This window comes from Hemiscyllium ocellatum, chromosome 9 (genome assembly GCF_020745735.1).
Source record: "Hemiscyllium ocellatum isolate sHemOce1 chromosome 9, sHemOce1.pat.X.cur, whole genome shotgun sequence".
Lineage (NCBI taxonomy): Eukaryota > Metazoa > Chordata > Chondrichthyes > Orectolobiformes > Hemiscylliidae > Hemiscyllium > Hemiscyllium ocellatum.
The window spans coordinates 81,763,939-81,791,914 of record NC_083409.1 but is presented as its reverse complement, the minus strand read 5'-3'; the positions used below and the strand labels follow the sequence as shown (position 1 = coordinate 81,791,914).

Here is a 27,976-nt window from a genome sequence, read left to right as displayed (position 1 = left end):
ACGTGATATCGCCCAACGGCTCACGTGACTGGTGCCCGAGCGTTGGACAGAATCGCCCTGGTCACCGACCGCTGGCCGTTTGTCCCTTCCGTCCGTCCGGAACAATGAACGGCTACGCGCTGCTCTACGGCGGTATCACTGTGGCCTTTTGGTCCACCATCCTGGTAGTAGGTAAGACAGCGGGAGTGTGGAGACGGAGGGTGGCTCCCTTCTGAGCCGAGCCGAGCCGAGCCCAGCCCTGTGTCGGGCCTAGTGTAGCCGTGGTCCGAGGGTCCTTCCCCGGGCGCAGCACCTTCTGCCGTTGGAGGTTTTTCGTTTTAAACACATGTACACGATGTTGTAGCTTATGACATGCAACCATGGAGCTGTCTCCCGGCTGTATCACTTTGTGAGGGCTGTATTTTTAATGAATGAACCCACAACCTGTTGAGAATCACTGCCAGGAATGAAATTGGGTGTCAAAATAACCCCCCAAAGTGCTGCGGATGCTGGAAATCAGAAGCAACAGAAGTTGCTGGAGAAACTCAGCAGGTCTGGCAGCATCTACGAGGAGATGGTATCTATGTTTCGGGTCCAGTGAGCCTCGTTTTGCCAACCTCATGAAAATTAATTTGTTAATGAAGAGCGAGTTTAATTACAGATTTATAGAGTAATGTGGCGTGCTGCAGGTGTTGGTTGAGTAAATACTTAAAACATTTTGTGGCATGTGGTTTCTGACCTTAAAGTGCATTAAATGTGCAGTGATCCCTGTGCAAATGTGTAGGGTTTATCTGAACAGTTTTTTTTCTGTTGATCAGGATTGAGAACATGAAAAGATATCTGAAACAAAAGACAAATTCTGATGCATGTAGACTTACAATTCTCTTTATAATTTCAAATGAGCCTATTCAGTGATGTAATTAATATCTTGAACAAATGTGACAAATCTGGATCTCCTGAACCATAGGTATGAACACTACCACTGTGCCATAATGATCCCTTACATATCACTTTCTTATGTTGCTGTAACAATATGTTGATCATGCAGACATTTGTGATTGAGTATTCATGCTGATTTTTGCTCGAAGTTGGCTGGGATAAGGTTCTAATTCTGTCAGTGGTGAATATTACCACAGTTTCCTATGCTAGTCTTTTGATCAACAACAGAGGAATAAAGAATTTGACAGTTGGGCATTTGTTTTAGAAACTTTTTTGTGAACCTGTCAGAGCAGTAGTATCCAATCTCTAAACAGTTATAGAATATTACAGGCCCTTTGGTCATCAATATCGTGCCAACTCTTGTATCCTACTCTGAGATCAAACTAACTTACGTGCCTGATATTTTACTATCATCTATGCCCATATCCAAGAGTTGCCTTAATGTCCCTAATGTATCTGACAACTACCACTTTTGGCAGTGCATTCCACACGCCTACCATTCTGTGTTAGTTATGTTTGCTGATTTTTTGGGAATTAGCACAGATTTCTAGAATCAAGTTGATGTGGCTGGAAATTGAAATGTTATGTTTGAAATTCAAAGTTGAGTGTAACTTTCTTTATCAGTTGTGTGTTTGCAGAGCTAAACATTTAAATTTATGTTCAGCTTTAATTTCATGTATATTTAAGGGGATCAGGTATGGTTCAGCAATTGCACACTTATTTTGAGTCTGAGATTGAGGGCCCAGATCCCAGTTCAGACACTGAATTGCCACTCCAATGTCATTCAAGGTTTGTGTAAAGATTTGTAGCTTGGCTGCCAGTTGAAGCAGTTGTGGGTGTGTTCGTTGAGCTGGGAATTTGGTTTGCAGATGTTTCATTCCTTTCTAGGTGAGATCCTCAGTGTTGTGGAGCCTCCTGCGACAGTTGGAATTTGTGGTTTCGCTCCCGTTGCTCTCGGTTGCCAGTTCTGGTTGTTTGTCGCAGTAGTCATTATGTTGGGTCTAGGTCAATGTGTTTATTGATGGAATCTGTGGATGAATGCCATATTTCTAAGAATTGTCTGTGTCCTCTGTTTAATGTGTCCTATTATTGCTGTGTTGTCCCAGTCGAATTTGTGATCCTTGTTGTCTATGTAATTATTAGGGGTAGCTGGTCATGATGTTTAGTTGGTGTTCATAGATGTGGACTGCTAGTTGTCTGCCTATTTGTTCTGTACAGTGTTTCATGCAGTCTCTGCATGGAATCTTGTACACCATGTTTTTCCTGCACATGGTATTTTCTGGTGAGTTGTATGAGCATGGCTGTTGGCTTACGTGTTGTAAATCTAAGCGGTCAGTGGAGTCTGGAGGAAGCAAAGATATTCTTTAAGAGTGGTTAGTATGGTGGGTCGTGGCATATCCTCGTCACATTGTTTGTCTGCCAGACATTTGCAGATAAAGGTGGGGATATCCATTCTTGGCAAAAAATCTGTCGAGGTGTTCTTCTCTTTGCAGATTGGGAGTGCTACAGCCTGTTGTAGCCCTTTTGAACAGGGTACCACTGCTGTTTCTCTTGTGTGTTTGGTTAGTTCTTATAATTAAGGATCTGGTCAGTATGTGTGGTTTTTCTGTACATTTTTGTACAGTGCTGTATTGAGGAAGTGCTGCACTTTTAAATGTATCAGTTTTCACGTCCCAGTAAACTGAGATCCTGTCCCTTTCTAAGGTTGGCATTGAAGATCCAATGCCTTATTTTCAAAGAGCATGCTGTCCAACTGTTAATAAATGCACAAGTAGGTCACTGTCTTCCTGCTTTTTGTCAAATCAAGCTGTGAAGAAGCAGGCAAAGACATTTCCTATTTTGCAGTTAAAAGGTGACATTGACTGGAAGCTCCCTAGTATCCTGTGGTCATGGGACACATTGTTTAAAAAAATATAATGGAATTATTGGGACTTTAGCTCATTCAATGCATCATGGATACAGAAATAAGTATGCAATAAAAATTTTCCAAAGCTTTCGTTGTTGAGAGTGTAGTACAGAAAAGCACAGTTGGTCAGACAACATCCAAGGAGCAGGAGAATCGACTTTTCAGGCATAAGCTCTTCTTCAGGAACCTACGCACTCGATTCTTATCTCCAGCATCTGCAGTCCTCACTTTCTCAAAGCTTTCATTGTGTTGAGTTAGCAAACCTATAACCGTATGGTAATTGGTATTTTACCTGAGTGTCTTGTAATCGGGGTGAACAATTTGGAGTTGCTTTTAATAGTTGTAATGAATGTCAGTTGCCAATGAGTACATTTTATGTAGCTTGCTCTGTTCTCCATTTGTTGTGTGTCATTTTAACTGATTCAATTTTATAATTTACAGTTGCAACTTTTGTTGTGATAGTTATTGTTTGGAATTCGGAACTTGCAAATTGAGCTTGAAACCTAATATACATCGATATCTTTGAAAATACAAGGAGTAAACTACAAATCCAATGGAAATGGGGAGAAAGTTCTGGTTCTAAAAGAGTTAAAGCAGCCTGCAAAGTGTTTCAATTTTGCATAACATGGGAAATTCCACCGTTGTGGTAATAGTATTTGTGGTGTCAGGCAAGCATTTTGGGAACTGATTACATTGTTAAAACCTTTTGTGTTGTGAAATAATTGACATTTCTTACAGTTCTTAAAGTTGAATTAAAAAACTGTCAAAATTGAAAGAAAATTAGTTTAACTCCCTTTGCAAACCTCTGTTTTGAGGTTCTGTTCTTTGACTGTATAAAGGGTGGGAGAGTGGGGATCTGAGAGCAGAGGGCATTGTCACAACTGAGCAAATGCTTCTAGAGTATTGTATACAATTCAAAACACCAAAGTTTAGATAGGATGTCAACGAGAGTACACAAGAGACTTACAAAGATAAGGGACTTCAAATATGTTGAGAGATTAAAGACAATGGGGTTATCGAGTTTTGAGAAGATTTGTACCTCAGGTTGAGGTTCTGAATGTATGTTTGCTTGCTGAGCTGGAAGGTTTGTTCTCAGATGTTTCTCACCATACTAGTTAACATCATCAGTGAGCCTCATCTGGAGGCTCACTGATATTAACTAGTATGGTGATGAAACATCTGAAAACGAACTTTCCAGCTCAGCAAGCAGACTTATGTCCAAAGTGGGGTTATCTTTAATTTAGATAAATGAGGTGCTGCATTTTTGAAAGGCAAATAGGGACAGAACATGTACGCTTAATGATAAGGTCTTGGGGAGTATTGCCGAACAGAGACATTGAGGATCAGAATCATAGTTCCTTGAAAGTGGAGTTGCATGTAGACACTGTAGTGAAGGAGGCATTTGGTGTACTTGCCTTGGTCAGTGCATTGAGTTGGGAGGTTGTTTTAGCCATACAGGACATTGGCTTGGCCACTTTTAGAATACTGCATTCACTTCTGGCTCCCTGATATAGACAAGATGTTGTGAAACTTGAAAGGGTTTGGAGAAGACTGACAAGGATGTTGCTGGGGTTGAAGGGTTTGAGCTATAGGGAGATGATGAATAGGCTCATGTTATTTTTTTCCCTTGAGGGTCACAGACTGATGGGTGACTTTATAATGGTTTATAAAATCATGAGGTGCATCAAAAGGGTGAATGGTCAAGGTCAAGGTCTTTCCCCAGTGTAGGGGGAGTCCAAAACTATATGGCATAGGTTTAAGGTGAGGGGAAAGATTTTAAAAGGGACCTAAGGGACAACATTTCATGCCAGAGGGTGGTGGAAATGTGCGATGAGCTGGTGGATGCTTGGTAATTTTTACAAGATTTAAAAAGCATTTGTTTCCTTGCTGTACATTTGACTCAAATTGGTAAGATCAAAGAGGAATCTAAAAATCTCAAAATAGGTTTTGATAAAACATGTAGGAAGAATTTGTTTGCACTGAAGATTAAGTCAGTTACAAGAGGTTGTAGTGTGATGATATGTGCCTTTAAAAGAGATTTGCTCAGCTTGTCCCTCTTGAAGAGGAATGTTATAAACTTGGTGTTGAAGTGTCTGCTCCAGGAAAAACAGGGTAGCTTTTGGTTTTTGTCAAAATTAGACAAAGGAAACATGAGTGGGTGGAGTCAGCTTCTCTCAGACCCAATGTTTTAGTTTTGCTTTCAGTTGTTGAAGTTGGGTTTTTGGAGTGAAGGAGGAGAAAGTGAGGTCTGCAGATGCTGGAGATCAGAGCTGAAAATGTGTTGCTGGAAAAGTGCAGCAGGTCAGGCAGCATCCAAGGAACAGGAGATTCGACGTTTCGGGCACAAGCCCTTCTTCAGGAATTTTTGGAGTGAAAGCTGCTGCAAGAAATTTGACCCCTCTCTCGGCTAATTCATTCAATGTGTTTTGCCTTTCCCTTGGACTGGGGGAGATAGCAAGTAAGGGAAATCTGTTTATCTGAACTTGTCTATGCCAGTGGTGTGTTTATGTGATGCTGCTATATTGGGGCAGTTGGTGAGTAATGAGGTATTTTGGGAGAGTTAGTTACACCAATTTTCTATTGTATTTTAACTGTAGTGTAAGAGTAAGGTGTGTTTTGCTTAAAGCCTACAGGTGTAACCAATAGAATTATATTTGGAATTCAGCATCTTACAGTTGCCTTTATAAGTTAGGGTCTAGGCTATCTCCATAAAATGTTTTGACGGGGTTTAGTCTGGTCCGTAAGACGAGATTTAGTATGACTAATAAAATTGCGAGGGCAGACATCAATTTCATTTCATACAGGCTTGTTACAATGGAATTAAAAGCCTGAAAGAGATTTTCAAAAGGAAGTCGATGTTTGTTTTTTAAGAGAATTAATGTGCGGAGTTCTAGGGAGAAAGACAGGATGTTGGCTAATGTTGGTGAATTCTTTGGAAAGGTTAAGTCTAAACGTTGAATGGCCTCCTGTAAAGCATGACTGTTGATCCTTTTAAACTAATTCATAATTGCTATCAATCAAGGTCACAGACAAGTAAAAGAACAATGAAGGTATTTTGCTGGTGAGACACTAATCTCACCTAAAAACTGAAAGAACTGTGGATGCTATGAATCAGAAACAATAACAGAAGTTGCTGGAAAAGCTCAGCAGGTCTGGCAGCATCTGTAAAGAGAAATTGATTAGATTAGATCACTTACAGTGTGGAAACAGGCCCTTCGGCCCAACAAGTCCACACCAACCCTCCGAAGAGCAACCCACCCAGACCCATTCCCTTACTTTTTATGGACAATTTAGCATGGCCAACTCACCTAACTTGCACATTTTTGGACTGTGGGAGGAAACCGGTGGAAACCCACGCAGACATGGGGAGAATGTGCAAACTCCACAGAGACAGTTGCCTGAGGCAGGAATTGAACCCAGGTCTTTGGCGCAGTGAGGTAGCAGTGCTAGCCACTGTGCCACCCACTAAATTAGATAACGTTTCCAGTCCAGTGACTCTTCCTCCGAACTAATATCATTTGCTCAACATTTATTTGGTGTATCCACTGGTTCTAAATTTTGCAGTATTCTTGATAACGTCTGCAGTAAAAATGGATCTTTTCCTGTAGGATCTTAAACTCCTGACGAAACATCTCTTCACAGGAAATTATGCCATAACCTTTGCTTTAAATAGTTCAAGTACTTTAAGCTAATTCGTTATTTGAGGAGTTGAGCAATGTGCAAGTGCTGGAGCTCAATATTAGCAAACTACACACATTCAGTGGTTGGTAAATCTTGTTCATTCAGTGACAGACTGTCCCCTCCCAGTAGAAAAGTAAACAAAAATAATTTATAATATCCTTTATGACCTTGCAAAGTGTGTTGCAGTTAAATACTTTTAACTTGCGTTCACTATTGCATTATTGTAAACATGGCACCCAATGTGGATGTAGCAAGATTCCATAATTATTCATGGTTTAGCAACCAGATGATTTTATAATGATTAATGAGAGTTTATTATTGAGCAGGCACCGGGGCTAAGCACCCTGCATTTTGAACTAGTGCTACTGAATCCTTTATGCCCACCCAACATTACACAGCACCTTCGTTTCATGTCTCACCTGAAAGAGTACTTAAGCTCGGTACATCAGTGGAATATCAGCTTTAGCTTTATTTTCAAATTCTGGAGTGGGACATGAACCCACAACTTTGAGACTCTGACAGCTGAACTGTAACTTGTAGAAAAGAAGAATCTTTGGGAGAAGGCTCTCAGTTCCTCTTCTCAGTTTCCCTTCAGAGCTACCCCCACAGTGCTCATCTACTCAATTTTCTTGTTTGCTTAGCTGTTACAATTTCATGTTGCACTTGGATTTATGTAGTCGCATTCATAGTGCCTGGACATCCCAAAGTCAGTAAAGTTTTTAAGTATATCACTGTTGCAACAGGGCAACACGGCATTCATATTATGCAGTGCGGCATTGAGATTAATGCCAATCTGGTTTGTTTCAATGAATTAGGTTGAAGGATAAATATCAGGGAAATTGGGAGAGTTAACTTGTGCTTCTTTTGAGTGAGGCAAAAGTAGAGACTGACTTTGTTTAATATCTCATTCAAAAACAATATATTCAACAATATAACAGTCTCTGTACTTATGTAGCTGGTACATGCTGAAGTAAAGTTGTTACAGGAGTTTGGTGTATGTATTGTTGGCAAAATGTTTTTTAGTTAGAACCAGAAAGAAGAGCAAATGCCTAATTAACAATCCTTATGTTTGAAGCCCAGTGTTATTTCTGTATGTAGCTATGATCTGATATTTTAAATTGGCTAATTTTAGTAATCCAGATCTCCCCCTCTCTGAGGATGAAAGATCAGTCCTCAGCAGGGGCCTCACCTTCACTCCCCTGCGCCCTCGGAAACTCCATCGCATCTCCTCCACTTCCCGCTCCTCCGCCCTTGAGCCCCGCTCCTCCAACCGCCACCAAGACAGAACCCCACTGGTTCTCACCTACCACCCCACCAACCTCCGCATACAATGTATCATCCGCCGTCATTTCCGCCACCTCCAAACGGACCCCACCACCAAGGATATATTTCCCTCCCCTCCCCTATCAGCGTTCCGCAAGGACCACTCCCTTCGTGACTCCCTCGTCAGATCCACACCCCCCACCAACCCAACCTCCACCCCCGGCACCTTCCCCTGCAACCGCAGGAAATGTAAAACTTGCGCCCACACCTCCACACTCACTTCCCTCCAAGGCCCCAAGGGATCCTTCCATATCCGCCACAATTTCACCTGTACCTCCACACACATCATCTATTGCATCCGCTGCACCCGATGTGGCCTCCTCTATATTGGGGAGACAGGCCGCTTACTTGCGGAACGCTTCAGAGAACACCTCTGGTCCGCCCGGACCAACCAACCCAACCACCCCGTGGCTCAACACTTCAACTCTCCCTCCCACTCCACCGAGGACATGCAGGTCCTTGGACTCCTCCACCGGCAGAACATAACAACACGACGGCTGGAGGAGGAGCGCCTCATCTTCCGCCTGGGAACCCTCCAACCACAAGGTATGAATTCAGATTTCTCCAGTTTCCTCATTTCCCCTCCCCCCACCTTGTCTCAGTCGGTTCCCTCAACTCAGCACCGCCCTCCTAACCTGCAATCTCCTTACTGACCCCTCCGCCCCCACCCCACTCCGGCCTATCACCCTCACCTTGACCTCCTTCCACCTATCCCACCTCCATCGCCCCTCCCCCAAGTCCCTCCTCCCTACCTTTTATCTTGGCCTGCTTGGCTACTCTCTCTCATTCCTGATGAAGGGCTTATGCTCGAAACGTCGAATTCCCTATTCCTGAGATGCTGCCTAACCTGCTGTGCTTTAACCAGCAACACATTTTCAGCTGTGATCTCCAGCATCTGCAGACCTCATATTTTACTCGATAATTTTAGTAATTGCTAAGTGTGAAATGTTTAGTAGTTCCCAAAGAAATCTGATCCAGTATAATGACTAATCTGTCCTTTGACATTTTAGGTAAACTCTTGCTTAGAAGAACAAACTTTAGTAGTTCTGAGTATTGTCTTTTATCTGGGTTAACTGTTGCCTGTTTGGATCAGATCCAAACAAATACTCCAAGAATTATATGAATTCAACTACTGACTTGCATTTTGTGACCTTCACTGGGCCTGAATCAAGATCCAAGTTAAGGAGCTAATACTTTAAAACCGAGAAAAAGAATATGGGTAACGTCTACCCCGTGTATTGGAGTGGTTGAGTAATTCTGTAGGAGACAGTAAGGTCTGTAGATGCTAGCAATCAGATTAGAGAGTGTGATGCTGGAAAAGCACAGCAGGTCAAGCAGCATCCGAGGAGCAGGAAAATCGATGTTTCGGACTGAAGCCCTTCATCAGGAAAGAGGCTGGGAGTGGTGAGATAAATGGGAGGGGGTGGGGCTGGGGAGAAGGTAGCTGAGAATCTACTTGACGATGTGGCTGAAGAGCTTCAGGGCAGAGGAGAGGACTTGGGGATATCTGATTCGAAATGTGCAAAATTCTAATTTTAAGTTGAATTTAAGCTCAAAATATCTTTGGTTATGACCAATATGAGAGTGTACATTCAAATGGAGAGAAGTTAATTGTCAAGTGTAATTCATCTCAATCTGACATGAACTTTATACAGTTTAAAGTTCTGAATCCATTACTGGGCTTCAGTTTATGATTTAATTGAAGATATGAAAAGAATTCTGCATTAGCTGTCTTTATGGGGGAAAGAGTGCTAATGAGGAAACTGTCTTCTCATTACAGTCTCCAAGATAACACTGAAATATTGTCATATTGAACTTGAAAAGCCTCTTGTGTATTGAATTACAATTGCCCCAAATGGATCTGATATTTCTGGAGAGTTAGACATGAAATTTTCTGAAAAAGTGAAATTTTGGAAAGCTTTTAATTGTTCTCAAATGCAACTTTGTTTTTTTCTATTCCAGGCATTTGTTACACAATATTTGACTTAGGATTTCGCTTTGATATAGGATGGTAAGTTATTTTAAAGGAAAAGTGAAATTCTTATTTCTAGCACTTTTTTAACTTGTTGCAACAATCCAACCAGCTTGGAAATGCTTATACTAATCAAAGGTAACTTTCAGAAAACTTATGGTAGTCGATCAATTGCTAGTAATTTGGTTACACTCTAAATTGAATATTAATGTGTGTAAATTTATAAGTACATGTATTTATTTGGGCTTATTCTGTATTCTGGCAATGTCTTTCAGACCATAACCATTCACAACAAAAATTGTATTCTTTGCATCACCTTTTGTCCTTTTACCAGCTGCCATTTCCTCTGGTTCCCAGCCCTTCCTCCAATGGGAACAATTTCTCTTGTTGTCTAGACACTTCACAATTTTGAAGACTTTGATCAAGTCTCCTTCTACCTCCTCTTGTAGAATGACCCCAACTTTTTTTCCAATTTATACCTATAACTGAAGTTCCTTATCCCTGGAACCATTCTCTTAAATATTTTCTCACCATCCAAAATTTTCACATTCTTTCCAAAGTGTGGCACCCGTCTGGCTGAACCAGCCTTTTATCAAAAGCTCATAAGAATTTTTTTGTAAGGTTTTGTAAATTGAGACAAAAAGCAACTGCTGTTGTTACTAGGGCAGCTTGCTAGGAACTTAATGTGAAAATTATGCTGTCTAGCTTTTGTTCCATTTTATTTTGCTTTTGTATGCCAGGAATTAGCACGTTCAAATCCTATACTGATCAGTACCTTGGTTGGAAAAGTGCTGATGAAACTCCTTAGACTTTAAAATTTCCTCCATAAAATTCTATGTTTGTGTGCCTCTTCCTTTTAGACCTTTCTAAAACCTACCCCTTAGAAAAAAGCATTTTCCATCTCTTCCAAAACTCCTGTTTCACCATAGTGACAGTTCTTGGCTGTACTCCTGAAACATCATAGAATGTTTTTGAATGTTCATTTTGCAAGATCCTGATGCAGTGTAGTCTTTGGTTCGGAATTTTCAGACCAAGATTGGCTGACATAAAAAATATTAAATTTCAAAGTGTTTTTGTCTCATATCTTTTGAATAGTAAAACCAAGTTACTAAATCACATGTAGAAATTGATTCTTGATAATAGGGAGCTTCTGCAAACTCCCATTGTATGTAAGAATATTTGGATAAATGTCAAGAGGATTGAATTTTTGTGAACCCATCATATGAGCTTTGCCTGATATTGCATTTGAGGGATCTGCCTGATCCTAATATTCCAATGTTTCTTTAATATGCTGGCCTCTTCTGGCTGCTGCTTCCTCATTGTTCTGACGCGCCTTGTGAATTCTATATGTTAATATTTAGATTTCTGTGCCCATGTTTCTTTTCTAAACATTTTGGATGAGGTTTGAATAAGTAGAAGTTTAGTTGTATCACTTGAAGCATGACTGTTGGCGCATGAAGTCTGGGTAAGAGCAGAGACAAAAGTTGGGAATGAGAACAAGTATGAACAAGGGAGACAATAAATTGCAGAAATGATTGGCTGGTTAACATGAGCAAAGACAAGTACAAATGCATCCTTGTGGATCTGAGTAGGACCCATGTCCTGATAAAACAAAAAGCAGAGTACTATGGATGCTGGAAGTTTGAAATAAAAGCAGAAGTTATTGGCAATTCTCAGCACATCATGCAGCATTCGGGGAATGAAGCAATCAATACTTCAAGAACTTTCTGCAAAGTTCGACTTCTTTTGTGGAATGGAGGATGGGTTGGGTTAGAGATGTTGCTCCATATCAAATATTTGTAACCTCTTTCTCATAAACTTACAAAAAAAAATTTGTATAGAAGGAAGAAAAACATGGATTAAAGGAGCAGCCATCAAATCACATGAAAGTTGGGCAAGATTTCTAAAGACTTGATCAAGAGGAGTTTAAAAAGTAGAGTGAAATAGAAGACTGGCTGATTTAGTTAGGGCATTTCATAGAGTTGGATTGAGGTAGTGTAGCCTTCAGCTGCTGTAGATTGGAAAGAAATAAACCACAATTATGCAATGAAGGAAGTATTTACTTGGGTTGTTCAGGACATGGAATACTATTAATGTAATGAGAGAGTATTGTTTTGCTGCGTTGAAGTACTGATTTGCAAACATTTTAAGCAAGTGATTGTAGGAATGATCACTTCCATTAAAGAAAAGAAAAATAGATATGGTTAAAACTAGTGCTGGGGCATAGAGAAAAATCAAGGAGGAGAAACCAAACTTAGTATACATTTTAATGAAAAAAACCAAAAGAACTGTGGATGCTAGAAATCAAAAACACGAGTTGTTTGTAAAACTCAGCAGTCTGGCAGCATCTGTATAGGGAAATCAGAGTTAAATGGTGTTTTGAAGAAGGGTCACTGAACCCAAAACAGTAACTCTGCTTTCTCTCTCCAAATGCTACCAGATTGGAGTTTTTTCAGCAATTTTGTTTTTGTTTTTGTTTTTGAATATATTTTAGTCTGTTTCATTAATCTTTGTAATGTCAGGCTAATCAGCTTTGACAATAATGTGATAAAAGTTAAATCTTTTTTTCTTAGAGAATTAAGAATTAAACACAAGTGGATGTTTTTGAGGTTTTATACATCTTCCTCCAGCTCATAATAAAGCATTTGTAACTTTTGTGTGGTTTGGAGTTTTATGAACCAGAAAGCTCCAAACCACAGGGAATGGGGGCTTTGCATTGATAGTGAGAAAAAAAGGAAATGGTGATAAATGAGTATGCCATGTATTTGAATGCAATCAGGTGACTCAGTAATTTTCTCCATCTCCCCTTCCTTTGCCCACAACGTCTGAAAAACTAATGAAAGCTTGTTTATTTAAGTAAGACATGAAAAGTTTGAGGAGAGCGAAGTACCCCAGAATTGTTAAAGCAGTTTTGGTACTATTAAGAAATTATATGTCAAATCATCAAAGATCATCTGTCAGAAACCATATTAATTATTGAATTAAAGGTTGCTTCAAGGGGTGAAATTCAGTTCTTTTTGACTTCAAATGCAATACCAAGGACTGCAGTTCATTTGATGGGTAATTAAGACTTTATATTCAGCTTTAAAGAAAATAAATTGCTGTTGAGCATTGAACATGTCCAAATCTTGAATTGTCAGTATATCACAGCTGCTTCCAGATACAGTATGTGGCCTGATTTCTGCAGTAGAATCTTGTTTTAATCTTGTCTCATGTTGATGTAAATTTTACTGTTGTTTTTAGTTAAAATATTTGCTGAACAATGACCTTGTAAATTGAAAGTTGTATAAAAACTGGTGCAAATTGGATTCTAAGTATTCTAGATTACTACTTTTATTAAAGAAATAGCTTTTTGTTAATGCATTTAAAGCTGTTCATTTTGCCCATACTGTGCAATCAACCCATGCAGCAAAAATGGTTTGCGCTGTTGGATTGTGGAAGCATGTTTTTAGGTATATAAAAATGTAGGCTCTTATTGTCTTGCTTTAATGTCATCTCGCTGTTGGTATGTGATATTTATAAATCTATATATTTCCTGGATTTTGAAACAGTAAAGGCAATGAACTTAACCGCAACTTCTGGAACCTCTACATGTTCTGTTAAGCACAGAAATCCAAATGTTGCAGTCAGTGATTCTGTGCTTCTCCAGACTGCCTGCTTTTGAAATCCATCCTAGAATGCAGACTCTTAAAAATTATTTAACTGATGAGAGGTTTAAACTGCTCTTTTTCTCTCTATAAAGTCCTTAAAATATTGCGTAAAAAATGAGGTCTGCAGATGCTGGAGATCACAGCTGCAAATGTGTTGCTGGTCAAAGCACAGCAGGCCAGGCAGCATCTCAGGAATAGAGAATTCGACGTTTCGAGCATAAGCCCTTCATCAGGAATCCTGATTCTCTATTCCTGAGATGCTGCCTGGCCTGCTGTGCTTTGACCAGCAACACATTTGCAGCAGTCCTTAAAATATCGCACCTTGTAAAGATTTAACTATGTTTTTAACCATGTGGTAATTTATTAACCAAACACCTCACTGGCCCTTCAAGTTTTGTATTCATTGAATGTCACTTGAAATTTTAAAAAAAAATCCACATTTTAAAAATGTTAATGGGGTTTTAACACTCATTAATATCTTATGTTCTAGTAACTTTGTGGAAAATTTTGGTGAATTAAGTCTTGATTTTGGATTTCTAGTTTTTTGTCTGAGACTACATTGTGACTGGCTACTTACCTTGCTTGCTGATGTCACTGTTGGATTCCTTTTGGCAGATTCAGTCGAACTTTTTTTTTAAAACAAATCTACTTCGCAGTAGATATTTGTAGATTTTTTTCAGAACCATTGGTACTGATTTGTTGCTTACAGTAAAATCATTTATTTCATGGTCTTGATATGCTCCATCTTCAAAAGAGATGGAAAACAGGGACAAGTATTTAAATGAATATCTTGTTGGGCATTGCTTTGCATGATCTTTTTCATGTAGGCATCCTTGGATTAATATTGGTAGTTTCTTTTCAACTCAAACATTTTAAAAGCTTATACATAAAATTGTTACTTTAAGCAATGAGTACAAAAGAGAAAAGTGATTTGTTTCATCATTTTTAAAATTTCTGATAGGTTTTTAACAGAAACATCTCCGTTTATGTGGGCAAACCTTGGAATTGGATTAGCCATCTCTTTGTCTGTTGTGGGGGCTGCATGGTAAGAGCTTTCTTTGATAGATTTCATAGATTTGACCAGGATTCCCACAAATCATTGTGCTGATGAATCAAAGTGTAATAATTATTGTACCTTAACTCAAAAACCTTGGTTAAACCAAGGTATTCTGAGGAATGCCTTATTATCAAGATGTCATTTTGTGTACGGGATAGTAATTCCTCAGATAATGAAGGTATTCATGTCTGTATGCAGCAAGACTCTGAAAACGTCCGGGCTTGGCCTACTAAATGGCATTTAATATTTGTACTACCCAACTGGTGAACAATGACTATCTCTAACCAGAAAGTCTAACCATCTCTCCATAACATTCAATGGCATTGTCTTCATTGAATTCCTCATCATTTTGATAAGTGATATGGCTGCTAAAATAGATCAGAAGCCAGGCATTCCTTAATGAATGATGTACCACATGAATTTTCAATGTCTTGGGAATACATTCTGTGTATATGCTATTAGCTGAGGAATGCTAACAGGTCTTTATTGAAAAAGAAAGACGTAACCACTTGCTTTCACATTTTATTTACTCAGGGGAATTTATATAACTGGATCCAGCATTCTTGGTGGGGGTGTGAAGGCACCAAGGATTAAAACCAAAAATCTTGTCAGGTAATAGTTTTAAAACATCTCTTAACTTGTAAAGTTGCATTTGGTGAACATGATGAAACTGCTTTGTACTATTTATAAACTCAATTTTACTTTCAAAATAATGAATCTAAACTTGATTGAGTTTTTTGAAGAAGTAATGAAGCAGATTGATGAGGGCAGAGCAGTAGATGTGATCTATATGGACTTCAGTAAGGCGTTCGATAAGGTTCCCCATGGGAGACTGATTAGCAAGATTAGATCTCATGGAATACAGGGAGAACTAGTCATTTGGATACAGAGCTGGTTCAAAGGTAGAAGACAGAGGGTGGTGGTGGAGGGTTGCTTTTCAGACTGGAGGCCTTTGACCAGTGGAGTGCCACAAGGATTGGTGCTGGTTCGTCTACTCTTTGTCATTTACATAAATGATTTGGATGTGACAGTTAGTACGTTTGCAGATGACAGCAAAGAGGGTTACCTCAGATTACAACAGGATCTGGACCAGATGGGCCAAAAAGTGGCAGATGGAGTTTAATTCAGATAAATGTGAGGTGCTGCATTTTGAGAAAGCAAATCTTAGCAGGACTTAGACACTTAATGGTAAGGTCCTGGGAATGTTGCTGAACAGAGACCTTGGAGTGCAATTCTGGTCTCCTTCCTATCGGAAAGATGTTGTGAAACTTGAAAGGGTTCAGAAAAGATTTGCAAGGATGTTGTCGGGGTTGGAGAATTTGAGCTATAGGGAGAGGCTGAACAGCCTGGGACTATTTTCCCTGGAGCGTCGGAGGCTGAGGAGTGACCTTATAGAGGTTTACAAAATTGAGGGGCATGGATAGGGTAAATAGACAAAGTCTTTTCCCTGGGGTCGGGGAGTCCAGAACTAGACGGCGTTGGTTTAGGGTTAGAGGGGAAAGATATGAGACCTGAGGGACAACTTTTTCTCACACAGGATGGTACGTGTATGAGGATGTGGTGGAGGCTGGTACAATTGCAACATTTAAGAGGCATTTGGATGGGTATATGAATCGGAAGGGTTTGGAGGGATATGGGCCGGGTGATGGCAGGTGGGACTAGATTGGGTTGGGATATCTGGTCGGGATGGACGGGTTGGACTGAAGGGTCTGTTTCCTTGCTGTACATCTCTATGAACTACTTGCACACCCTTCCTGAAAGGGGACCTGTTTTTACAAGCAATTGGATGGGGGATTTGGTTTTTCAGATTTGCTATACCTTTGTTTTGTAGAGTATCTATTTACCAGAGTAATACTTGGGAGACTCAGTGGGTAAATAATGAATAGTTAAGATTTTCTCTTCATTGGGCTGCTGCTAATGTTGAGCAAGTTAATTTTATTGTCCATTCCAGAGCCATTAGTCTTTTGCAGAGTTTTCAAGTCATTGCTGGCATTTGATGCACTCTATAGTTTTTCAACTTAAGGCAAAATATTGGAAATCATCACAATGCCTTCATTGTCAGAAAAGTGGCGAAGTTTAATCTACCGGCTGAACTTTTATCACAATTGGAAGATTAACCTTTTTCATATGGAAAGTTAGAACAAGGTAGATTAAGCATATATTTTAATCAACCTGTTCAAATGTATTGTGACATATCTCTGGAACAGGTAGAACTTTAATCCAGTCTTCTCGCACAGAGGCAGATGTGCTGATTTTTGTCACAGATCCAACTATTATGATAGTGTGTAGTCACTAAAGAGAGCATCAGGAGAGTTGGAGATGGGTCAAAAGAACAGAAAAAAAGACAAGAAGGCAAGTTCCCTAGGACAAGCATAAATTGAGTTTACAAAGGATATGTACTAAAAGAAGATATGTTTAGTTTATTACTTTATTGAAATGTAAAGTTTCTCTTCCCTCACCAACATGGAAATTGAGCATGTAGAAAACTGCAGTCTTATGATGGTAATTTAGTTTGTCTCACCATTGAACAAAAGCATGAATTTGATTCTTTAGATTAGATTAGACTTAGTGTGGAAACAGGCCCTTCGGCCCAACAAGTCCACACCGACCCGCCGAAGCGAAACCCACCCATACCCCTACATTACCCCTTACCTAATACTACGGGCAATTTAGCATGGCCAATTCACCTGACCAGCACATCTTTGGACTGTGGGAGGAAACCGGAGCACCCGGAGGAAACCCACGCAGACACGGGGAGAACGTGCAAACTCCACACAGTCGCCTGAGTCGGGAATTGAACCCGGGTCTCTGGCGCTGTGAGGCAGCAGTGCTAACCACTGTGCCACCGTGCCGCCCAAACTCAAGCAATTCTTAAGGCTATTATTTTGGTGGAGTTTCAGATTTTTTTTAGAAGTACTAAATCTCAAATTCTGTATACAAATTTATCTTAAGGCCACATCTGCCTGTTTCCAGTCTCCTAGTTGAAAGTCTGGTTGAAGATTTGTAGCTCGGGTGTCCATTGTTGTGGTTCTGTTCGCCGAGCTGGAAGTTTTTGCTGCAAACGTTTCGTTCCCTGGCTAGGGAACATCATCAGTGCTATTGGAGCCTCCTGTGAAGTGCTGCTTTGATGTTTCTTCCGGTATTTATAGTGGTTTGTTCTTGCCGCTTCCGGGTGTCAGTTTCAGCTGTAGTAGTTTGTATGTGGGGTCCAGGTCGATGTGTCTGTTGATGGATGTTCTTGCCGTTTCTGGGTGTCAGTTTCGGCTGTAGTGGTTTGTATATGGGGTCCAGGTCTATGTGTCTGTTAATGGAGTTTGTGGATGAATGCCATGCCTCTAGGAATTCCCTGGCTGTTCTCTGTCTGGCTTGTCCTATGATGGTAGTGTTTTCCCAGTCAAATTCATGTTCCTGGTTGTCTGAGTGTATGGCTACTAGGGATAGCTGGTCGTGTCGTTTTGTGGCTAGCTGATGTTCATGGATGCGGATTGTTAGCTGTCTTCCTGTTTGTCCCATGTAGTGTTTTGTGCAGTCCTTGCATGGTATTTTGTAAACTACGTTAGTTTGGCTCGTGCTGGCTATTGGGTCCTTTGTTCTAGTGAGTTGTTGTCTGAGTGTGGAAGTTGGCTTGTGTGGAAGGACCATGCAAGGACTGCACAAAACACTATATAGGACAAACAGGAAGACAGCTAACAATCCGCATCCATGAACATCAGCTAGCCACAAAACGACACGACCAGCTATCCCTAGTAGCCATACACTCAGACAACCAGGAACATGAATTTGACTGGGAAAACACTACCACCATAGGACAAGCCAGACAGAGAACAGCCAGGGAATTCCTAGAGGCATGGCATTCATCCACAAACTCCATTAACAGACACATAGACCTGGACCCCACATACAAACTACTACAGCTGAAACTGACACCCGGAAGCGGCAAGAACAAACCACTATAAATACCGGAAGAAACATCAAAGCAGTGCTTCACAGGAGGCTCCAATAGCACTGATGATGTTCCCTAGCCAGGGAACGAAACTTTTGCAGCAAAAACTTCCAGCTCGGCGAACAGAACCACAACAGTCTCCTAGTTGGTTGTTGTGCTATTCTATTCTATTGTGTGATTAAATCTGTTTAATTATCCTGTTACTTGGGTTCAGTTGTTGATAATGTCATCTGAAGTGCATGATGTAGTGAAATGTCAAATTGCAAAATTATATTAAAGGGATCATTATGTGCCCCACAGTATACCAATTTTTCAAAACACTTGTTATATGCACATGAGTAGACCATTCAATCCCTCAAGATTGTTCCACCATTCAATAAGATCATGGCTGTCCTGTGGTCTAACTCCATATACCTGCCTTTGGCCTATAATTCTTAATATCTTTATGTAACAAACATTACCTGTCTAGAATTAACAACTGGTCCTGCATTCACTGTTGTTTGTGGAAGTGTTCCAATTATTTATTACCCTTTGTAGAAGTGCTTTCTAACATCTCTCCTGAATTGTCTGACCTTAATTTTCAGACTGTGCACCTTAGTTCTTGAATCCCAGTCAGTGGAATTAGTTTCTTTTTATCCGGCCTTATCTTTTCCTGTGAATGGCTTGAAGAATTTGATCAGGTTACCCTGTAACCTCTAAATTCTGAAGAAAACAGGCCTAATATGTATAGTTTCTCCTCCAAACTTAACCCCTGAAATCCAGGTGCTATTCTTGTGAACTAATGTTGTACTTCCCGCAAGGGCAATATATACTTGTAAAGATATGATGCCCAGATCTGCTCATGGTATGAGTGGGATCTAACCAGTGTATCCTTGTTCTCCAGTCCTCCAGATGTAGAGGCTAGCATTTCATTCATTTTTCTTGATTATTTTCTGCACTTGTTTGTGACATTTTTTAAAGATCTATGCACCTGAACTCCAAAGTCTCTTTTGGATGTCAGCTTTGCAGCATCCACTGTTAGCTTCCTCGTGACTTTCAGCAAGTTGACCCTCTTCTACTATAAATGAGGCAAAACAATTATTCACCATCTCTTCCAATTTCACATCATTGACAATATCCCCACTTTCAGTCTTTAGTGACCAGCATTGTTGCTCATCACCTCATTTCTTTTTATGTAACTGTAACGTTTCTGTTATTGATCCTTTAATAATCCTTTTTAGGAGCTCTTTTCCTTTTGGTATCTTTCCCATTCAGTAGGATTTGTGGTTTTTTTCTGCATTTTTAAGCCCTTATCTTTTTTCTGTGTTCTCTGTGAAGTGAAGATCTCACCTCTCTTTTCTCTCTCCCTCTCTCCCTCTCTCCCTCTCTCCCTCTCTCCCTCTCTCTCTCTCTCTCTCTCTCCTTCTTCTCCTTCTCCTCCTCCTCCTTCTCCTTCTCCTTCCCCGCCCCCCTCCCCACCACCACCACCACCAAGTATTAGCTGTTTTAGTATGATGTTAAATGTTTCTTCAAATAGCCACTGTTCTTCGGTTGTTTTACCCAGTAGAGTAGATTTTTGCCAGTGTACCGTGGACAGTCTGTCTCATCTCGCTGAAGCTAGCCTCGACTATATCTAAAACTCTGATTCATGCTTTTTGTTTTCAAACATGACATTGAACTAGTGTTATGAGTCTTGACTGTTTGACTCACTTCTGTTCTCAGCTGTACCCATCTCAGATTAATCTCTTTCCTCACTATCTCCCTGGGTCCCACCCCCACCATACTAGTTTAAATCCTCCCAAGCAGTTCTAGCAAACTTCCCTGCCAGTATATTAGTTCCCTTCCAATTTAGGTGCAATCCATCCTTCGTGTACAGGTCACTTCCATGCCAAAACTGATTCCAATGATCCAAAAATGTGTATCCTTCTCCCATACACCAGCTCCTCAGCCATGCATTCATCTGCTGTACTTTTTGTCATTTACATAAAGCATAAGAGGTACAGTCAGTAAGTTTGCAGATGACACCAAAATTGGAGGTGTAGTGGACAGCAAAGAGGGTTACCTCAGATTACAACAGGATCTGGACCAGATGGTCCAATGGGCTGAGAAGTGACAGGTGGAGTTTAATTCAGATAAATGCGAGGTGCTGCATTTTGGGAAAGCAAATCTTAGCAGGACTTAGACACTCAATGGTAAGGACCGAGGGAGAGTTGCTGAACAAAGAGACTTTGAAGTGCAGGTTCATAGCTCCTTGAAAGTGGAGTCGCAGGTAGATAGGATAGTGAAGGCGGCGTTTGGTATGCTTTGCTTTATTGGTCAGAATATTGAGTACAGGAGTTGGGAGGTCATGTTGCGGCTGTTCAGGACATTGGTTCGGCCATTGTTGGAATATTGCATGCAATTCTGGTCTCCTTCCTATCGGAAAGATGTTGTGAAACATGAAAGGATTCAGAAAAGATTTACAAGGATGTTGAAGGATCTGAGCTACAGGGAGAGGCTGAACAGGCTGGGGTTGTTTTCCTTGGAGCATCGGAGGCTGAGGGGTGACCTTATAGTGGTTTACAAAATTGAGGGGCATGGATAGGATAAATAGGCAAAGTCTTTTCCCTGGGGTCAGGGAGTCCAGAACTAGAGGGCATGGGTTTAGGGTGAGAGGGGAAAGATATAAAAGAGACCTAAGGGACAACTGTTTCACGCAGAGGGTGGTACATGTATGGGATGAGCTGCCAGAGGATGTGGTGGAGGCTGGTACAATTGTAACATTTAAAAGGCATTTGGATGGGTATATGAATAGGCAGGGTTTGGAGGGTTATGGGCCGGGTGCTGGCAGGTGGGACTAGATTGTGTTGGGAATCTGGTCGGCATGGGCGGGTTAGACCGAAGGGTCTGTTTCCATACTATACATCTGTGATGTATAGTATCTATTTGATAATTTACCAACAATTACGTTACTGATTTGAGTCTAGCTCATTATTCATTTATTAAATCCAGTATTGCTTGTTACATTCTGGGCATATTGGCAAGACTGTTTTGTCCCTCCCTAGTGCTTTAACAACTAAATTATGAGTCATTCTAAGGGCAATAAGAATAGATTTCATGCAGTGGACTAATTGTATGCAGTCCAATAATGTGAAAGCTTCCTAGATGGTTGTGGCAGATTCTTTTCCCTGAGAGTTGTTGAGCAAATGTCAGTTTTTGTTTAGTGACAATCTGCAATATTTGCATATTTTCTTGATGTAGATTTGCTCACTGAGCTGGAAGGTTTGTTTTCAGATGTTTCATCAACATACTAGGTCACATCTTCATTGCGCCTTGAAGGAAGCAATGGTGGTGTAGCCTGCTTTCTGTTTATGTTTTGGTTTCCTTGGGTTGGTGATGTCATTTCCTATAGTGACACCATTTCCTATGGTGATATCATTTCCCATACTTTTTCTCGGGGTGGTAAATGAGATCCAAGTCAGTGTGTGTTCTGGGAATTCTTGTGATCTGTTTGGCTTATCCTAGGATGGATGTGTTGTCCTTCCTCATCTGTATGTAAGGATATTGGTGTGAGAGGGTCATGTTGTTTTGTGGCTAGTTGATGTTCATGTATTCTAGTGATTAGTTTTCTGTTTGTCCAATGTACTGTTTGTCACAGTTCTTGCAAAGTATTTTGTAAATGACATTAGTTTTGCTTGTTGTCTGTACAGGATCTGCTGCTGTTTTAGTGTGTTGGTGGGTTTGTGGTTACCATGATGCCAAGGGGTCTGAGAAGTCTGGCAGTCATTTCCGAGATATCCTTGATGTAGGGGAGAGTGGCGAGGGTTTCTGGACGTGTTATGTCTGTTTATTTGGGTTTGATGCTCAGGAATTGGCAGACTGTGTTCATTGAGTACCCGTTCTTTTGAATACACTATGTATGTGATTTTCCTCTGCTCTGCGTAGTTCCTCTGTGCTGCAGTGTGTGGTGGCTCGTTGGAATAATGTTCTGATGCAGCTTAGTTTGTGGGTGTTGGGATGAATGTTTCTGTAGTTCAGTATTTGGTCCGTATATGTTTCCCATAGACACTGGTTTGAAGTTCCCCATTGGCTTTTCGCTCAATTGCGACATCTAGGAAATGATGTCACCACAGGAAATAACATCACAAACTGAAGGAAACCCAACCACAAACAGAAAGTGGGCTATACCACCATTGCTTCATTCGAAGTGCACTGAAGATGTTACCTAGTATGTTGACGAAATGTCTGAAAACGAACCTTCCAGCTCAGTGAACAAACCTACAATCAGAGCCTCAACCTGAGCTACAAATCTTCTCAATGTGCTAATTTGCATATTTTCTCAGATGTTAGAACAATGATTTATCTCAATCATTTCATTTTCGCAAATTATTATGGAAGATAAAGAACTAAATGAGGTAGAAAAGCATTGATTGTATGAATAAAAATGCTAACGGTAGTTAAATGAAGATTCTGGAAACATGAAACAAAAATAGAAGTTGCTGGAAAAACTCTGGTTTGGCAGGATCATCCAGAATGTTGAAATGGGTCACTGGATTCAAAATGTTAACTCCACTTTCTCTCTGTTGATGCTTTTACGGCTTGCTAAGTTTCTCTAGCATTTTCTGTTTGTGTCCTAGAGACTAATAACACAAGTTGAGGCCACAAAATATAAACAAACAACTGGGCTTCACTTGGAGGGGAGGGGAGGGGGGGGGGGGGTGGAAACAAGACTAGACAGGTAATGTTACATGTGGTTAGATTAAATTTGGAATATTCTGCACTATATTGATTTAATTGTCACAATAAAAGGATATTGAGAGACTGAAAAAGAAAACAAGAATTAAACAGGAATAACTTTAATAAAGATTGGTCAGGCTGGAGATTCTATTTCTGGAAGAACTAACTACAAAGTTAAGTCAGAGTTTCTTAAAATTATGAAGGATTTTAATATAGTAGATGCTTGCACTCTAGTCCAGAACTTTATGTATGAATATCAGCATTGAACAGTGGGGCAAAATGGTCAGTTTTTATATTGTGTACTTTACATGATGCACCTCTCAAATAACCAAGTTTCATATTACAGGAAATGTGCACAGTCTTGCGAGCTGAGGTGGTAAAATTTCATTTGGGGTAAGAAAAAGAGAACAAGCTGAATGTAATAATCTACAAGGAATGAGAATGCCTGAAGCTATGCTTAGAGAATTAAATATGTGAAAATCAGGGTTGGCAAGTTTTATGGTGACTAGGGTAGCCATAATGGAGATGGTAAACATAGCAGGTTGTCATTGCTCTACACCTCACCAGGAGTAACTTCTTACCATTTGTGTTGCAGCATCATTTTCTGTGAAGCTGTTGCAATTTATGGGATTATCATGGCTATTGTCATCAGTAATATGGCAGAGGTATGTGAAATTTTAATCTTAGTGTTACCTGAGATACATTTGACAAAATCTGACCTGATGTGTTTTGTAAAAATACAATATACCATCTCTATCTTGATTAAAGCTGTAATGTGTCTCACTCAATGAGTAATTCCAATTTGCATATAACACTTGCCAATTAGTAATGTCTTTACATTGCTGTCCCCTCAAATATTGAACAGAAACTGGCTTTACAAGGCATGGCAGTGTTGCTTATCTAAGTAGATCGAGGTGAAAGCTCTCAATTATTTATGTAAGTCATACGTTTTTGCCCGTGTAACAATGTGGCAAGGATGGCCCAATATTACTCCAAGTTTAAATCGGAGTGGTGCTGGAAAAGCACAGCAGGTCAGGCAGCATCCGAGGAGCAGGAAAATCAATGTTTCGGGCAAAAGCCTCCACTCTGGATGCTTCCTGCCTGGATTCCTGATGAAAAGCTTTTGCCCAAAACGTCGATTTTCCTGTTCCTCGAATGCTGCCTGACCTGCTGTGCTTTTCCAACGCCACACTGATCTAAACTCTGGTTTCCAGCATCTGCAGTCCTCACCTTTGCCAATATTACTCAATTCTGGGTCACGTGCTCCCTCGTTTCTGAATATATGCAGCATCTGTATTTCTAAAACACTTGCTGCAAGTCTCCCTGAGTCACATTCGTGCATATTTGGATTAACTGAAATTAACAGAATCTTGGGGCAAATTACTGACTTTATACTTTGGATGAAGAATAGTCTATGGTTTAGTGAGTTAAAATTGAGAAACAAGCAAATTAACTTGAGAATTTTGTTGCCCTACACAGGCTTTACTAGTTTTTAGGTATAAGAATGTTGCTTTTTATTTCTGGAATCATGTCTCAGTTTACATGTCGCAACTAATGCCACCTTTAAGAAAAGTATCCCCCAAATTCTTCACCGTTTGAGTACTTTTGTTTATTGTGTAAACCATGCTTTGAGTAGTTAAAAGACTTTGTTAACAAAATAAATAAGATCACCTAAATCCAACAAAAACGGCCTTTTACCAGAAATGCATGACTTTTGTTCAAATTAATTTGAAAGGTGAGGAACTGGTTGCAAGCATTCAATTTTTGCTACAATTTGCATTTTCTGTTCTGCACAGCCATTCAGTGGCACCACTCCTCAGACAATTGGAGCCAGGAATTATCAAGCAGGTAGGTTTTGTTTCTGTTGTACCAATTTAGTCCTTTGTATGCATTATATTTGAAATGGTAATCTGTAGGCAGGGTGGTTTTACCAGAAGCCATTACTAATTGCTCCAGTTTTGGCAAGAAGGCAGTAAAATAGTGTCACCTCTGTTTCTTACCACTGAACTGGTCTGTGCCCACTCTTGATGTGAGTTTTTCAGCTCTTTGGTATGTACAGACTTTGTCCAACTAAAATAAAAGATGCAGTTCAGAAAAAATGTATTCAAACCACTGAATAACTGTTTGTAATGCTTCGTTGCATAATTAATATCTTAGTACTGTTAGAACATTATACATTTAACACTCTAGGGATGACTTTTCATAATGGTCACCCTGACTAAATCAGCATGTTGCCTTTCCTTCAAATAAATCTCCTATATTGGCTGTGGTGTTAACCAGAATTCAGTCTTGGGGGAGTGAGATGGGGGATTGTAATTGACTTAAAGTTTTGGGGGAGGGAAGAATAAGAACAAGAATGGACCGTTCCTTTGAGTCTGTTCTCTTCCTCTTTCTCCACTGCTTCTAGACATGTGAGCAGTGAAACTGAGAGGAAATCTTCAAACTGTTTGCGATTATATTGTTGCTATCACTGAATAAGTGATGGGTAAAACTGAGTTAATTTGGTTTCCAATTAGTAGATTTCTCAATTCTTTGTTTTCATTTGTAGGGTTCTCCATGTTTGGTGCTGGCCTGACTGTTGGATTTTCTAATCTGTTTTGCGGTATCTGTGTTGGCATTGTGGGTAGTGGTGCTGCTTTGGCTGATGCCCAGAATGCCAGCCTGTTTGTTAAAATCCTGATTGTTGAAATTTTCGGCAGTGCCATTGGATTGTTTGGAGTCATTGTGGCCATCCTACAGGTAAGATGACTTGCTGAGTTTCAGAAGAGGTGATTGGTAATCTGGAGTTTGGATTGTGCTTACTACTGAAATGATCTAGTTTCTGAACCAGGACAGAGGTGTCCAAAACTAGAGAGCATAATTTTAATATGAGAGAGGAAAGATTAAAGGAGCCTAAGGGGCAACTTTTTCACACACGGTGATACATATATAGAACAAGCTGCCAGAGGAAGTGGTAGAGGTGGGAATAGTTACAAAATTAAAAAGCTTTTTGGACAGGTATGTGGATAGGAACAGTTTAAAGGTATAAGGACCAAATGGAAGCAAATAGGATCAGCTCAGTTTAGGAAACCTGGTCAACGTGAATGAGTTAGGGCCGGTTTCCATGCTGTATATCTCTCTGACTGTATGATCTGCCAGTCTGTTTCATATTATAATGGCAGGATCAGCCTAATTTACTATGATCCCAAACGACCTCATTTGAGTTGTCATCACTTTTCAGTTACTATCAGTGGCTTCTACATGCACTGAGATGCCAAGCTCTCCCATTCCACTGCCTCTGCCTCTTAGCTGGAGGAAATGTCAGTTCACCTAAGTATTATCCTTGGCTCCACAATGTGTATACTGCTGCTAGCACTTCTATCTCACGAGGCATGTTTGAGTGAAGCCAACTGCTTGGTAACCTTGACAACTTGCTCAAAGTTCCAAACATCCTTCCTCAATAGATTTTCACCCCTCCACTTCTCTAATTGCTACTGAAACTCATTTCAAGTTGCCTTGGAAATGTTGAAGTTCTAATAGCCTATAACTCTTTTAGCCAGCCTAATCCTATCATGCCAATTTTTCTTGACCATTGTTCCTGTCCTTGCCAACTTGCATTGTTTTCCGATCACTCTTTTAAGAAATCTCTTTGTGATCAACCCCCTTCGAAGTTTTGCTATTCCATAAATCAGCAAACTTCTCCAGCGCTGTTACCACCGTAGAAGTTTCCATTCTTCTCATTCAGGCCTTTTTAATCCTGCGATTTATCAGCCATGTCTGCCCTCTGTGTTTACAATGTTCTCAAACTTCTCTGCTTCTCTACCTCTCAGCTTTTAAAAGCTAGCTCTTTCACCAAAACTTTTGATCACAATTTTTATTTCAGGAAAACATTCATTGTTTTGCTGACAGTACTGTAAAACACAGATGTTTGCTTCTTAAAATCATTATCTATTATCATTGTAGCTTTGTTTTTGTGAATAGAATGTGCAGAGTTATGTCACGGACACTTATTGGTTCAATCTTAATATCCTTTTGAAAAATGTTGAATATAGGGCTGAAAGGGAATTATACCCTTGAATGCTGATTACCATTGCTTTATCAATGTAGAATGAAGAATATATAATCTGTTTTTTAGTTGTTAATACTATTTCTGTTCATTTATGCAAAGCTATAAATTACTTCTGCACTGTTATTGCTATAAAATAGAATTAATTACTCTTTTTTTGTAACAGACATCTAAAGTGAAAATGGGAGATTAGCCTTCATGAAGACATTGAAAATCCGAATTCTGGCAATGAGACCAAGATTTGCTGTATATAATTTATTTAAGTGTACATTTTTCCAACATATTTGTGGTTTTTAACCCACCATTTGCTGAGGCGTGATTGTGACACAGTCTGAAGTGATTCCTGATCAGTTCTGCAAAATGGGCCAGGTGCTGTCCAGCAGTATTCCGTAGTTTAGTCTGTATTCTGTTTAACATGCAAATGTGTAACCCATTTCAGATTCTAAATGGGGTGGAATAATGAGACAGAATGTTGAAGACTACTCTTGCTGTCTCTTATAAATAGAGAGATTTATTTCTTATGGCCTTGTGCAAGACAGCAGCTGAAAACACCTGTGTTGAACTGTGACTATGATAAAGAACCATCTGATACATTTGCATTCGAGTTCTGTGGCTTCCAGTCATCAAATCTGCAATGGATGAGTTATACAAAACTCACTTCCCATCAATTTGTGTACCTAAGTTGCACCTTTGTATGTTATATGTTTCTTGTAAATGTAATGGAGCAACTTGAGTGTTACACAGCAATGATAACCAGAAAAAATAAAGTACATGTTTATATGTGGG

The 27,976-nt window shown here is 40.0% G+C and overlaps 1 protein-coding gene across 1 annotated transcript; it reads left to right on the top strand.

Annotated features, from left to right (window-relative positions):
- atp6v0b (ATPase H+ transporting V0 subunit b) lies at positions 1-27,974 on the top strand. The gene is made up of 8 exons (XM_060830515.1): positions 1-171; positions 9,791-9,839; positions 14,412-14,495; positions 15,042-15,119; positions 23,741-23,810; positions 24,942-24,993; positions 25,694-25,884; positions 27,357-27,974. Exons 1-8 carry the CDS (start codon positions 105-107, stop codon positions 27,381-27,383), a joined length of 618 nt encoding a protein of 205 aa, XP_060686498.1. The 5' UTR covers positions 1-104; the 3' UTR covers positions 27,384-27,974.
- Positions 27,975-27,976: the final 2 nt, after the last annotated feature.